The sequence below is a fragment of the Carassius gibelio genome, chromosome B21 (assembly GCF_023724105.1).
Source record: "Carassius gibelio isolate Cgi1373 ecotype wild population from Czech Republic chromosome B21, carGib1.2-hapl.c, whole genome shotgun sequence".
Classification (NCBI taxonomy): Eukaryota; Metazoa; Chordata; class Actinopteri; order Cypriniformes; family Cyprinidae; genus Carassius; species Carassius gibelio.
In genome coordinates this window covers 27,038,389-27,054,293 of record NC_068416.1, presented here as the reverse complement: position 1 = coordinate 27,054,293, position 15,905 = coordinate 27,038,389, and the positions used below count along the sequence as shown (strand labels likewise).

General features: G+C 35.0%; 1 protein-coding gene across 14 annotated transcripts in view; it reads right to left on the bottom strand.

Annotated features, from left to right (window-relative positions):
* The window catches only part of LOC127986079 (transcription factor 4), a 149,627-nt gene that overhangs the window by 51,514 nt on the left and 82,208 nt on the right, over positions 1 to 15,905 (bottom strand). For 13 of the 14 annotated variants that reach the window (XM_052588280.1, XM_052588284.1, XM_052588278.1 and 10 more), the window contains 2 exons: positions 11,552 to 11,681; positions 11,092 to 11,141 (listed from right to left, as the gene is read on the bottom strand). In XM_052588280.1, the coding sequence (XP_052444240.1) occupies positions 11,092 to 11,141; positions 11,552 to 11,681 (180 nt within the window). Of the gene's footprint in view, positions 1 to 11,091; positions 11,142 to 11,551; positions 11,682 to 13,204; positions 13,353 to 15,905 lie in introns of those variants that run through there. The other variant, XM_052588291.1, reaches the window with a different exon arrangement.

Sequence of the window (15,905 nt, the reverse complement as noted above, 5' to 3'; positions counted from 1 at the left end):
ATGTGCAATGCATTATGGGATGCAAGCAGAAACACAAACACACAGTTAGTAGAGCTTTAAAGCAGCGGATGACTGATACACGTTTAACAGTTTAACAATGAGACATAAACAAACTTAGTATGTCATAACTTGGATCTTTTTATCTCATACTTTTAAATAATGTCACATTTGACTTTATCTCGTAAAGTATTGTCGTGACATTTTTTACTTTTTATTTCATGATTTTTGACTTTCTGTCAGTTTTATTTTATCCCTAGTTTTTTTTTTTTTTTTTTTACGTTTTTTTAATCATAATTATAATTTAGTATCTCATAATTTTGACTTTGGTGTCATAATTCACATTTTTTAAACTTTATTTCAAATTTTTTGACTTGCATTATTGTCTATCTCATACTTTTGACTTGTCGGATCTTTTTAAGAATCATATTCTTGATATTCTATCGTAATTTAACTTATAGTACGTCATGATTATGACTTGACTTTTTTATAATTATGTATTTTTTCTCAATTATGATTTAGTATCTCATAATTAAAAAAATATATATATGTCAGACCTGTTTATCATAATTTTGACTTTTTTATCATAATTTAGATTTATGTCATGATTTTGACTTTACATGTGAAAGTTATGACTTTTTATCTCATAATTATGTCTTAGTATATCATATTATGACATTTTATGTCACCTTTTTTTTGAATTATTACTTTTGATCATAATTTGACTTACAGTATGTCATGATCATGACTGTATTAATTATCTCATATAAATGATTTAGTATCTCATAATTATGACTTTTGTGATAATTATGACTTTTTAATATTCATTTTGACTTGTACTGTATGTCACGATTCTGACATGCATTTTTATCTCATAAATATAACCTAGTAATAAATAATTTCAGATTGTGTCATAATTATGACTATAATTTTATCATTATTAAATCATTTGATTTATTTTTATTAAGTAAGTTCGTAATAATGCAAATTCGTATGTTGATAATGCAAAATAATGCATATTCGTATTTTGTGAAAATGGGCTTCCATACATACAGACTCAGGTTTCATAGGCTATTAGTGATTTTTCTGTTTTTAAGAATAGGACAGATTTAATCGGACTCATATATTTGATATATAAACGATATAGTCAAAGCCGACAGAAGCTGGAGTGACTAAATGAAAGGCTTCAGCAGACGAGCGTTTCGTTCACAGACCTTCCCCCACGAGCGGCTCCTCTGAACCCGTGCCAGCAGGAGCCGGGGATGCTGGGTCGTGGTGAAGCAGGCCTCTTTTGGCTCTTGGCTCGCTGTACGTGGGGGGAATGCATTCAGAGTAACACCAAACGACACACTTTGATTGGTGCTGCTCTGGTGCTCGCCAGCAGCCATGTGTCCTTCCTGTTACACAGAGCTCTCTCTCTCTCTCTCTCTCTCTCTCTCTCTCTCTCTCTCTGCTGTTACAGTTCAAGCTCATTATGAGCCGCTTCACATACTCCAAACAAACCAGAGAAAAATCACCAATCAGATCTCTTGTCTCAGTCGTTTCTCATAAACAGCAAAGAGGTGAAATTAAGAAGAAATTGGAAACTGAATCGGTATGGAAGCCCATTTTCACCACATATGGAAGAATAATGGTTCATTAAATCATAATAATGAGATAAAAAAGTCAAAAGACACATCATAATAATTATGTATACACTGATCATAATCATGAGAAAAATGTCCGAATTTATATTATTAGATTAATTAGATAAAAAAAGTGTAAATTATGAGATACTAATGTCACAATAATGAGATAAATCATAACTATAAGAAAGTCAAAATTACGACACAAGTCAAAATTATGAGATAGTAATGTCACAATTATGAGATAAGTCATAACTATAAGAAAGTCAAAATTATGACACAAGTCAAAATTATGAGATACTAATGTCACAATTATGAGATAAATCATAACTATAAGAAAGTCAAAATTACGACACAAGTCAAAATTATGAGATAGTAATGTCACAATTATGAGATAAGTCATAACTATAAGAAAGTCAAAATTACGACACAAGTCAAAATTATGAGATACTAATGTCACAATTATGAGATAAATCATAACTATAAGAAAGTCAAGATTATGACACAAGTCAAGATTATGAGATACTAATGTCACAATTATGAGATAAATCATAACTATAAGAAAGTCAAGATTACTACACAAGTCAAAATTATGAGATACTAATGTCACAATTATGAGATAAATCATAACTATAAGAAAGTCAAAATTACTACACAAGTCAAAATTATGAGATACTAATGTCACAATTATGAGATAAATCATAACTATAAGAAAGTCAAGATTATGAGATACTAATGTCACAATTATGAGATAAATCATAACTATAAGAAAGTCAAGATTATGACACAAGTCAAGATTATGAGATACTAATGTCACAATTATGAGATAAATCATAACTATAAGAAAGTCAAGATTATGACACAAGTCAAGATTATGAGATACTAATGTCACAATTATGAGATAAATCATAACTATAAGAAAGTCAAGATTACTACACAAGTCAAAATTATGAGATACTAATGTCACAATTATGAGATAAATCATAACTATAAGAAAGTCAAAATTACTACACAAGTCAAAATTATGAGATACTAATGTCACAATTATGAGATAAATCATAACTATAAGAAAGTCAAGATTATGAGATACTAATGTCAAAATTATGAGATAAATCATAACTATAAGAAAGTCAAGATTATGAGATACTAATGTCACAATTATGAGATAAATCATAACTATAAGAAAGTCAAAATTACAACACAAGTCAAGATTATGAGATACTAATGTCACAATTATGAGATAAATCATAACTATAAGAAAGTCAAGATTATGAGATACTAATGTCACAATTATGAGATAAATCATAACTATAAGAAAGTCAAAATTACGACACCAGTCAAAATTATGAGATAGTAATGTCACAATTATGAGATAAATCATAACTATAAGAAAGTCAAAAGTACGACACAAGTCAAAATTATGAGATAGTAATGTCACAATTATGAGATAAATCATAATTATAAGAAAGTCAAGAGTACGACACAAGTCAAAATTATGAGATACTAATGTCACAATTATGAGATAAATCATAACTATAAGAAAGTCAAAATTACGACACCAGTCAAAATTATGAGATAGTAATGTCACAATTATGAGATAAATCATAACTATAAGAAAGTCAAAATTACGACACCAGTCAAAATTATGAGATAGTAATGTCACAATTATGAGATAAATCATAACTATAAGAAAGTCAAAAGTACGACACAAGTCAAAATTATGAGATAGTAATGTCACAATTATGAGATAAATCATAATTATAAGAAAGTCAAGAGTACGACACAAGTCAAAATTATGAGATACTAATGTCACAATTATGAGATAAATCATAACTATAAGAAAGTCAAAAGTACGACACAAGTCAAAATTATGAGATAGTAATGTCACAATTATGAGATAAGTCATAACTATAAGAAAGTCAAAATTACAACCCAATTCAAAATTATGAGATACTAATGTCACAATTATGAGATAAATCATAATTATAAGAAAGTCAAGAGTACGACACAAGTCAAAATTATGAGATACTAATGTCACAATTATGAGATAAATCATAACTATAAGAAAGTCAAAAGTACGACACAAGTCAAAATTATGAGATAGTAATGTCACAATTATGAGATAAGTCATAACTATAAGAAAGTCAAAATTACAACCCAATTCAAAATTATGAGATAGTAAGTGATCAATTTGATATAAAAGTCATAATGAGATACAAAGTCAAAATTTTGATTTAGATAAAAATTCAATTATGAGAAGAAAAGTTTAAATCATAAGCAAAAACTGTGAACTCCTGACTCATTTGGGAATGTCTCCTGAGGAATTACAGGTACAAAATTGGAGGCAAAGCTGATACTTTAAATGAAGTCTCCTGAGCTCCAAAAGAGCATCATCTGAACAATAGCATGAGGTCTGTGAGGTCGCTTTACATAAACAGTGTTTCAGTTTCCCAGCATTCATTAGCTGATGCAGCTCCAGTCATGAGGGGAGATGGTGCTCATGCGTTTGGGGTTTAGCTAATATGAACTGTTTCTCTCTCTACAGCTGCGGCCGTCAGCAGATTTGGACCCGCTCTCCCCCAGTGCATGCTGGGACACCTGGGGCAGTGTCCTCCTCTGCAGCTCTGTGCCCCAGACAAATAAAATAGGGCAAAAACAAGACTAAATACATTACATGTCTGCTCTGAGACGGAGAATACAGATAGAATAGATCTTCCAAACAAAACACAAGTTTACAGCTGCATCAGAGATGTATCAGTGATATTTATGCAAGTAAAGAATACTACAATATTCATGCAAATAGAAATATACAAATATTAATGCAAGAAAAAAAAATATTACTATATTCATGCAAATAAAAATATCCGAATAATAATGCAAGAAAAAAAAAACTATTCATGGAATAAAAAATATGTATATATTCTTCATTTTTGTTGCCATGTTGTAAGTTATATTTAAGCCAGAATATTACTATAAAAGTATATCTCTTAATAACAGAAAACAGCAGATGAGATCAAATACAATGCAAAACACAAAATGCATTTCATCTGTGCAATACACACACACATGCACACTCATCTGTTCCTGCTAAATCCAAACCCACTGGGTAATAAAACACACTTTAACATGGATAAATTTGTCCAAAAATGGATTGATGTTTTAAAAACTGTGTTTTCAGGCAATTAACAGGCACATCATCACCTAAAAATCAATCATGACATTTCTGAGCGATATCAACCCTAATTCTGTTCCACATAGAAATAAATGTGCAGAGACGGACAGTGATTTGGCAGAGATGTGCGGAGTACATTCCACATCGGTTCTGAAGCTGGAGCTGAGATCACACACACACACACACACACACACACACACAGGAAACTGACTTCATTTCCTCTGTGCATTGCTCAATGGAAAACACACAGTACACTGGACCTGGTTCATATAATTCTCTCCTGGATCTCATCTGAGCTTCAACACACACACACACACACACACACACACACACACTCATATCATATTGTATTTGCATGCATGCTTTTGCATTAATATGGATTGAGTTTATGTCACCTTTTTTCACATTTTTGAAGCATAAATGCCTCCACTCACATCCACTGTGAAAGACATTAGAAATATGATTATAAAACTATATAAAAATCCAGTTGAATGATTTATGATTATAAAATAGACATAAACACACACCTGTAAACACAAAATAAGAATCAGATTTTAAAGAAATACATCCGTAAAACTTCTCAGAATCAAATATTATCATTATACATAACACAATCCTGTGAACTTGATCAGAAATATCTGCAAAACACGAATGCATCTGCTCTCACGGATGTGCAGTTTTATGCTTTCTGCTGTTTCCAGCCAAATATTTCCTGACAGGAATGCTGGGAACGTCTGAGAGAGAGAGAGACGGGCTTTATCTGAGTCGATGGCACCAAACAAAAGTTCTCTGTAAACGGCGCAAACAAACAGGGCCGAACCATCGAGCGCCGCGCAAGACTTCGGCATGAAATGGCGTCCGCGGAGGTGAAGAGAGAAACAGATGCTGTGCTGGAGGAGAGGATGGAGGGATGAGGAAAAACTGAGGACGAGAATGTGGAAAGAATTTGATGACAGACAGAGGAAAACGTTATTGCTCAGAGGTTTCTCTTTCAAAGCTCAGGAGAAGGAATGGAGATTTTAGTTACAGTGTTCTCTCATTTCTGACGAGGAATAAAAATAGATAGAAATGAGGCAATAATTGCACAAAATGAATGTGCATATGTATGCAAAAAAAGGAAATAATACTCATGCAAAAAAAAAATCTTATAATATTAATGCAAGTAAAAAATGAAAAAATCATGCAAGTAGAAAAACATCAGAATATTCGTGCATTTAAAAATATAAGAATGTCAATGCAATGCAATGCAATGCATGTCAAGAAAAATACATAATATTCATTGAAGTTCAAATGAGACTTCATGCAAATAAAATACATTAAAATATAAATGCAAGTAAAAACTAGAATAGAACAGGCAAGTCATTTAAAAAATATATATATCAATGCAAAAAAATAATCATTTTAATCATGCAACTAAAAATATAGGATATGCACGCAACTAAAACATGTTCTCTGACTCTTGCAAATGCAAACTTGATATGTGATATCTTGCAAATCTGCGAACATTTTAAGAAAGCAAAGGCTGTGAGCGTCTCTCTGTCAGCAGGTGTGCTGTCGTGTTACGGTGAATATTTTTCTCTCTTAAATATCTCAAGAGAAGAAATCCAGCTGTCTGTGACTGCCGTTAAAATCACTGCGCCTCGAAAAACAAATCTCTTATTAAAGACGACACAGAAACCTTTCAGAAACACGGTGCTGGCCTTTTTCCTCAGCAAACGGAGGGATGTGGGGACGTGGTTTTTTGGCAGGACTGAATGAAATCTGACCGTTTATTTCATACGGAGGATTTTTCTCCGCTGGGCCGCAGCCAGACACACGCAGCTGTTTCTGTTATTTCTTTCCACTCGTTAAAAAAATAACTAAAAAACCCACCGTGAGATCATTTACTGCTGTATTCTCTCTGCTTCTCTTTCCTGGACGGGCTGACAGGTGAATCAGTTTATTTACACATTTACACAACCATTTCCTTAACATTTCGGAGTCTGAAAACCCAATGCAATGGCACTGAAACTCACAAAAATATCTCGTTCACCTGAAAATGATCATTCTGTCATCATTTATTCACCCTCAGTGTTGACCAGAAACTGTATGAGTTTCTTTCATCCGTGGGGCACGGAAGTAGACATTTAGTAGAATGTCAGCGCTGCTCTTTTCCATTTAATGAAAGTGCATATGAATGGAGGCATCGGAGATTTAAAATGACAAAAGAGCCTCATGAAATAAAGTCATGCACTATATATATATATATACATTATAAAATATAATGCATTTACTTTTCAGAAGTCGTATGATGATTTTGTCTGAAGAACAGACTTGCAATATAGTGCATGAGTCGAAAAAAGAACCGATTATTGTGATAGTTGTCATTCCATCACATATGGAAAAGAGCAGCATGCACATTCTCCAAAATATCGTTTTTTGTGATGCATAGAAGAAAATCATAAATCAAATGGATTACGATTTTATGGCGCTTTTGGACATTTTTGAAGCTCAGACGCCTCGTTTCACATCCATCTTCACAATATGGAAAAGAGCAGCGTTTACATTCTGATAAATATCTCCTTTTGTGTTCTACGGAAGAAAGAAGGTCCCAAAGATTTGTAAATGATGACAGAATGTTAATTTTTTTTTTTTTTTTTTGTCTGAATTATTCCTTTACGAGTCTCAAACACTAATTAAAGTTACGAGATCGTTCTGAAATTAGTAATTCTCCCTGTTTAAATTCTTTATGATCATGAAATAGACTTCATCTGTGTCAGTGGAACATAGCTGCAGGAAACTAGCAAATGACACTCGATTGTTCGCTAATATTTCACAAGTCTCGCACAGGAAATCAAGCACATGTTCATTAAGATGTAGTCCAAACCGGCAAGGTTCTGCAGGGTTCACACACACACACACACACACACACACACTCACTCAGCTTTAAACTGGGTTCTCACACTCTGGTTCCAACAAAAACGCTGTCGACAGCTGGTGTGGGAGGCTGTTTCTTTCTTTCGCTGAGTTTTGGGCCGCGGCCAAAGTCTTACCTCCGTCTGCACGCTGCTCCGTCCGCTACCTGTCACTCAACTCGTCGCCATGGAGACCCACCTGAACCCCCCCCCCCCCCCCCATCACTCAACAGAGACCAGCTTCACTTGTGTTGTGCGGCTGATGTTGGGGTTTTTTGTGTGTTTGCTGACGTCCAGTGAAACTAAAGACACAAATTCCTCTGTATTTTTCGACGTGAGCGGCTAAAATCACATGAAATCTGACATTTTCAATTACCATCTTACGGTGAATCTCGCAAAACCTGTCAAGAACATATCCTATATTTAGGATCTATCTATATTTCACCTGAAAAAAAAAAAAGATACAAAAAAAAAAATACAAAGAGAAAGTAGAGAATTTCTATAGCATATAAAAAAAATAAGCATTTTATTTTCCTCATGCAAAATTTCTACTAGTGATAATAAAATATAATAATTTCTCAGATTACTATTTTCGTTGTTGTTGCATTGTAACAATTAAGCACATTTTCACCTTAAATTCTCATTACTGAAACTACATATTAGCATATTTAAATAATATTTTTATAGTAATGCATTTATAGATCATGGTAGTATTTAATTAAAATATATTTTTATATATTTTCATATAGTTCATACAATAAATATTTCATATTTATTAATTTAAATGTGAAAAAAAAAACATTGAGAATGAGAAAATTAGAATTTTGACTGAAAATAATCATATTCTAAAAAAGGAAAAGGAAATAATTAATTCCTGAAAAGGAAAACATGTAATGTTTATGAAAATAATTTAATAATAAAAATAAAAAGCCATTGTTTTCATAATGCAAAATACTTATTTATATGAAAATGTCACATTTTAAATATATTTTATTCAGAAAAATGTGTTATTTATCAGATTCACCCTTTCATATGTGTCAATAAATTTAGATTAGAATAAATATGTATGTACATTAGTAGTTTTTAAAAGGGAAAATAAATGACACTTGCTTTACCATGAAGTTAAAATATTGAAGCTAATGCACAGATTTAAGATTTCTCATCTTGCATACAGTAAAGAAATATGACATAATATCAATTAATTTACGAATTCAGTTTTTGATAATGTTATAGTGAACATGACAGGGTAGTGTGTGTAACATGTTCATTTAAAACAATACATCAACAAACTCACAGCATGCGAATGAACTTCACACACACACACACACACACACACACACGCTGGTCTCATACGGCTCTATTGTCTGTAGATGTCATTGTGGGGCATATGCTCTCACATGGCACCAGAAACCACAAGAGCACAATTAAAAAACACTAAAGTGTGCCATAAACCTGCGCTGTTTCGGCTTATTAAAACACGCAGACGGACGATTCATCTTCACATCAACACAAACACTCCAGCATCCGTCCATAACACTCCAGTGCAACACTCCGTCCAGCGCAAATCAACACACACGGGATTATTCAGAGCCATGCACAATCACGCCTAAAAATACATTATAAAATCAGACTTGATATTGAAAGAAAGCTACAGTGAATTAAGCAGCAAAAGCTGAAGGAGCATGAGTCGGACGGGCCCTGAACTCACGCCGCAGTGCCACTTGTGACCTGAAGGGGGAGGAAAAGCTCAGGAATTGAAGAGATCATGTCCCGACTGAGCATCCTGCTAGACCAAACTTAATTTAATTAACACTGTATACTTTAAACAATCTGATGTGAGCACAGAGAGCAGAAACAGGAGAACCTTCTGATATAGTAACATCTGAGTGGATGCAACACAGTGACAAACACAATCAGATCATGGGAAAATCATGCACAACATAATCTTTCCCGTGCAAAACATTCAGCTAAGAATGTTCAGTGCATGCATTATACAAAACAGCATCATAAAATCAATTAATCAATGATTTATGCAGCAAAACCACCATTTGTTCGCAGTTCTTCCACATCTGATTTAGTGAAATCAGAAACAGCTGTGATATTAATCCACAGAAATCATGCATTTTTTGTTTTTTTTTCTTCAGCATGCTTATTTTTACTCTAAAGCTTCTGGTCTTTTACTGAACAAGCTGAGCGACAGAACGAATCGGACAAACTGAGAAGCACATAATGAAGCACAAACCCAACGAATGCAACTCAACAGCCGTCTGCTCAGCGTGAACAAAGATCCCGTGCATTGCATTCACTCAGCACACACGCATGAAAGAAAGATCCTTCAGAACTATTTCTGTTATCGTGCATGAAACCAAAAACACCACATTCACTGACATCTGAAAACTGCACAGCAAGAATCTTAATTATTATAACACACACATATCATTTGGGAAATTTAAAGTAGAAATATGAAATGTTTATATTTGTGCCAAATCATTTTTAGAAAAGAAACAATTTTTTGCGCATTTTACAAATAAAGGGAACGAATATCTAAATTAATTTAATAAAAGGTTCTACATTAATAATGTGTGCAGATAAATGAAAATGTTTGTCATCTTCAAATTAAGTATTAATCTCCCTAAATAATATTCTACCACCAGATATAATCTAACACAAGGTTATAATCTTGTCATGATCATATACTAATTATTTATTATTTAAATTAATAATAATAACTAATTGTAAATAATAAGAACAGCTATTATTTACTTTTAATTATAATTTATGTAAATAATTAACATTAATATAACAAACTTAGTATTTGCAAAATTACAATTTAATATATTTAATAATAATAAAAATATTTGTAAATAATTAAATTAAATAATACATCATTATAAAAAAAAAAATTATTCTTGATATTAAACACAAAATGAACTGGTGTCTAAAAGTCATCATGAATTTTTTCAAGCAGTACGACACTGAAAGCTGGTTTCCTTCAACACACACACACACACACACACCTATCCGAACACCCAAAGCATCTCAAACACAGGCGTGTGTCGGTGTGTATGTGGCATTAATGAGTCACATGACACTCAAAGTGTTTCCCGAGTCAGAAACGACACACACCGGACTTGTGCGGGAATCATCCGCGATCACCTTCTCCGAGACCCAAGCGTCCCATCAGGACTCCTTCTGTCCCGTCTCTTAAAGAAGCACAGCACAACACTGTCCGGACGTCCTGCGAGGCGTCTGCTCCGACACACACACATCCCAGCGTCATTAACCGAGCCTCACACAATACACACTCACACACTATTGTGCGGCCTTTTGACTGCAGAGTCAAAGCCTTTAACATGCTTTGTGCGACGGACAGAAGCGCTTCAGGTGAAAAACACTGACTTACTGATGAGGGCAACCCGGGGGGAACTTTCCGAACCTTCTTCGTCTGGACTTCTAGAAATAAAAACAAAGACAGACGAGATATTTAGTTGGAGTTGCACTGAAATGCAACGAGACACAGTTTAGTGAGTGACAGACGGAGACGGTGTGTGTGTGTTCCTGACAGAAATACAAGCGTGTGTGATTTGCCCTGAAGGTTGACACCTATTGAAGGTTGGCACCTCAAGGCCCGAGGGTCGATGCATTGTTAGGAACACAAACACACGTCTTTGAGTGCACAAAAAGAGAGAAAATCGATAATCACTGCAAGCTCTTTTTGACAGAAGAGATTAAAAAAGAGAACAAAAGAAAGTGTGTTCTTGAAGATCCTGACATGATGAAACAAATGCAAGGACTTTCAGAATAAAGCAGCTTTTTTAGAGTGACTACAGCGGCTGATGATGATGATGATGATGAAGGCTCACCCATGGCGTCGCTGTGAAGGGCTCGTCGGCGCGGGTTTCCTGCATAATGCTGGTAATACTGTGAGCCCAGTTTGGTGGGAGACACCGTCTCCGGACTGACCATCCCCACCTCGCCTCCCATGAGCCCCGACTGGACACGAACACAAGAGGACACACACATCAGAGACACTCTGTTAGGTTAAAACACACAAGAACACATTCCTGAAGTGAAACACAAGCAGAGAGACGTGCTTTATTCTCAAGACGACGACTGCAGTGTTTGTCAAAGACACAGATATTAAATAAAAAACTGGTTTAGAATGCATTGAAATTCAGAAGCTAGACTAATAAAAAATCTGAAAATAAATAAATGCATTTGCTGTGCCACAGTGTTTTCCTTTCATCATCTGTGAAACATAATACAGTGTCTGTGATGAGCTGATGATTTCATCAAAAAATGACGGAAATATACAAATAGATGCTTGAAATGGCATAGTTTGTGCTATAATGATGCAATGCTCTATTAAAGCACACAGTAGTTGTTGTTTTTTTTTCTAAAAATAAAAAAGTATTTAATTAGGAATTTTAAAGTTGTGATCTTTAAAAATATTAAATATTTGACCTTCATGATTGAAGCCACAGTTTGATCAACAAATGGCAAATATTCACAAACAGGTGCTTGAAATGTCAGTTTCTTGCAATTTTTTTTAATATTAATTAAAATAAAAGTTGGAATGTTTTATTAAACCCATAATATATATATATATACAGTATATATATATATACAGTATATATATATATATATATATATATATATATATATATATATATATATATATATATATATATATTTAAAAAAATATATGAATTTAAATTGAATTACAAATAAAGATGCTTCAAATTTCATTATTTATTTTTTGCTAAGAAAGTGATGTAATGTTGCATTAAAGCAAACAATATTTCAGAAAAAATTAAATAAAGGCCTTTCAATTTAAAATATAAAAACTGTGATGTTTAAAAGACAATTTGACCTTCATAGCTCCATCAAAAAACAAAACAAAAAGACAGAAATATACAAACAGATGCATAAGATGTCAAAGTTGTGCTAAAAAGCACTGCGATGTTGAGTTAAAGCACACAGTATTTAACAAAGTACAAATGCCTTTAATTGCAATTATATTCTGACATTTAAAAGACAATTTGATCTTTTTTATTAGTCATAATTGCATGTAAAAAGTGATGCAAAATTGCAGTAAAGCATACAACATTTGCAAAATTCAAATAAAGGCCTTTAATTAGGATTATAAAAATGGTGATATTTAAAATACCATTTGACCTTCATAAATATACAGATGCTTGAAATGTCTTGAAAAGTGATGCAATGTTGCATTAAAGTACACAATATTTAAAAAAAAGTACAAAACAACAACAACAACAACAACAACAACCTTTAATTAGGATTATAAAACTTATGACATTTGAAAAACAAATTTGACCTGTATAATTACATAAAAAATAATGACAGAAATATAAAGTATACAAGCACGTGCTAGAAATATCATAAAAAAAGTTATGCGATGTTGTATTAAAGTACACAATATTAAATAAAAACAGGTAAACAAAATGCCTTTAATTGTGATTATAAAAGTGGAAACAATGAAAAAAATAAATAACCTTCATAATAAGAGCCAAGCTTTTCCAAATATGTAAATTGAGGAAGATCATCCATCAATCCAGCATCCCTGCGAGTGTGTGTGACCCAGCGAAGCTCCACAGCACAGACTCTTCCCATCATTCCCCTGTCCTCACCGAACACTTCTGCTAATCAAGCCCAGCTAACGAGAGCTCGCTCGCTCCTTCCAAAAGAAAGCTATCTGAAAGGACAGAGGATGTTCGGAAGTCCGATCCGGGAAAGAGCGCGAGCCCCGGGCGCAAGACGTAACATAAACTTCCTCCCAAACTTTTTAGGGACACTCGGGGGGTAACGTCCCGGGCCGGGCTCATTAGAGGAAGTGATAAAGTAGGGAGAATGTTTGCGCTGAGCTGAATTCAAATGACGGCAGCTCTCACAACAGACTTAGCGATGCTTGACTAGCGCCGCATTCACATGCAAAACAAGCTAAATAGGCCAATTACGCGGCGGCCCCTGGTCGCAGGCTTCCCCGCGGAGGAGAGCGGGGTCTGCCGCCTTTCACAGGCTAAAACAAAAGAGTCCTTGTCTTAAATAAGTCGCCCCTCTCACAGTTAAATAGGGTTTTTTTCCAGGACGGGGGGACGCTAAAACAAAAGTGTCTCATTTTCAGCGGGATGGACATTTTCTCCCAAGCGCCGTTGCCTCGCAACTACGGAAGAAGAGAGCCGGCCCGGCGCGATCCGCATGCCGAGTCTCATGCCCAGTTTGGGAGCCGGCTGGCACGGGTACCCAGCTGGCATCCAGAGGAAATATTAACAAAGATAAATGACACACACCTGAAGACGCCCGTGAAGGATTACCGGGCCGCATTAATAACAGCAGGCACATGCTTGCCTGGCCACCAAATGATGATTGCGAGAAACCCACAAGACATTAACGTAATTGGAAAAGTGCAACAAACAAAAATACACGACAAAAGAAGAGAAAGTGGCTTCAAAGGCTTCTCTAAGAATGCGACAAGATGAAAAAGAGACTCTAGTAATCTCATGTTTTACAAGAGGTCTTGACGATGATTCGCACTGAACTCATGCAAACAAAGTTTGCAACCAAAAATAAAAATCTAATTATGCATAGACAAAATATCCTTATTGGAAAAAAATTAAAGACTAATTAGATCTCTCTAATGTCTCGAATGCTTCTTGTAGAATGCAATGAGATTAAAAATAGATAAAAACTGCAATTAAGAGCCATGAGAAAAATCTCGGCGATGTCTCACACTAAGTTCATATTTGCAAAGATATCAAAGTTCATAACTAAGTGACGTAATTAGTTACTTTTGTAGGGAGCAATGCAATATTGTAATGCATTGATTTTAAAAGTAACTTTCCCCAATAAAACGAACTCATTCATTTCAATTCGATTTTCAAATAACTGTATCTCGGACAAATATTGTGTGATCGTAACAAACCATACATGATGTGGTGTGTGAAACATGATTTATTCAGCTTTCAGATGATGGTCAAATCTTGATAAAAAAAATACAATAAAATGTGACGTGTTTTGTGGTCGAAATTGACATATGAGCTAAGTTTTAAAGCTGTAGATTCTTACCGGATGACAGCTAGTGACTCATTGGAGTCTGTTTTAATTCTCCTAATGAATTTTTTAACAAACATACTTCAGTAAGTGGAATAATAAATGAGAGAGCAACCTCTGAGCAATAAAACGTCCTGGGGATGAAGAAGGAGACCGAGAAGCACAGCCGTGAGATGGATGTTGGTGTGTGAAAGAAGGAGTGCAGAGGGAAGCAGGGAGGATAAAAAGAGCAGGAGGCCTGAAGCAGATGAATGAGGACCCCCGCGAGCATCCATCTCCTCGGGTCGGTCCATGCTAAATGGCCCGCGGTCTGCAGGTCTGGTGGACCCACGGGGGGCCCGTTCCCCTCGGACCCGCGGCCCTCAGATGCCCATGAGATTTGGCCACAGCGGGCCACCGTAGACGAGGCCCACCCCGCCGTTAAACTCCAGCCAAACCCAGAGAACATCAGACATCGCTCCTTCCCAGCGACCGAGAGAGATCAAACCTGAAACTAATGAGTGCAGACAGCAGCACCGTGGGAGAAACCACCGCACCCTCATCAGCATCCAGTTTAAAGAGTGTTTCTTACTTACATCACATGATCTGTGTCTGTTCAGAACAGCACACAGCATCACCGCTCCACACCTCACCCAAAACAAGGCACACCGGATGCTGAAGCTGAGTAGCTCATATCTTCTTTCATGGTGAATACACGATCAAAGAAAGAGCAATTAACATCCAAATTAAAGGGATGGTCCACCTAGAACTATAAATTCTGTAATTCTGTAATCTCCAAAAATAAATAAATAAATACATGAAGTATAATATAATATAGTAGCTTGCAGATTATGTGCATTAACAACCTTAAATTACGCATTAACAGTCGTGTTCATCCATTGTGGTGTGTTACAGACTGACAGACACATAAACTCATATATATGTGTGTGTGTGTGTGTGTGTGTGTGTGTGTGTGTGTGTTTTAGCATCAGTGTGTGTGTACAGGTGTGTGTGTGTGTGTGTGTGTGTGTTTGTGTACAGGTGTGCTGTTCTGTGTTCTGATAATTAATGGCTGGAGGACACATGCATGCATCAGTTTCCTCCTGCAGAGCTCTGACACGTGTGTGTGTGTGTGTGTGTGTGTGTGTGTGTGTGTGTGTGTGTGTT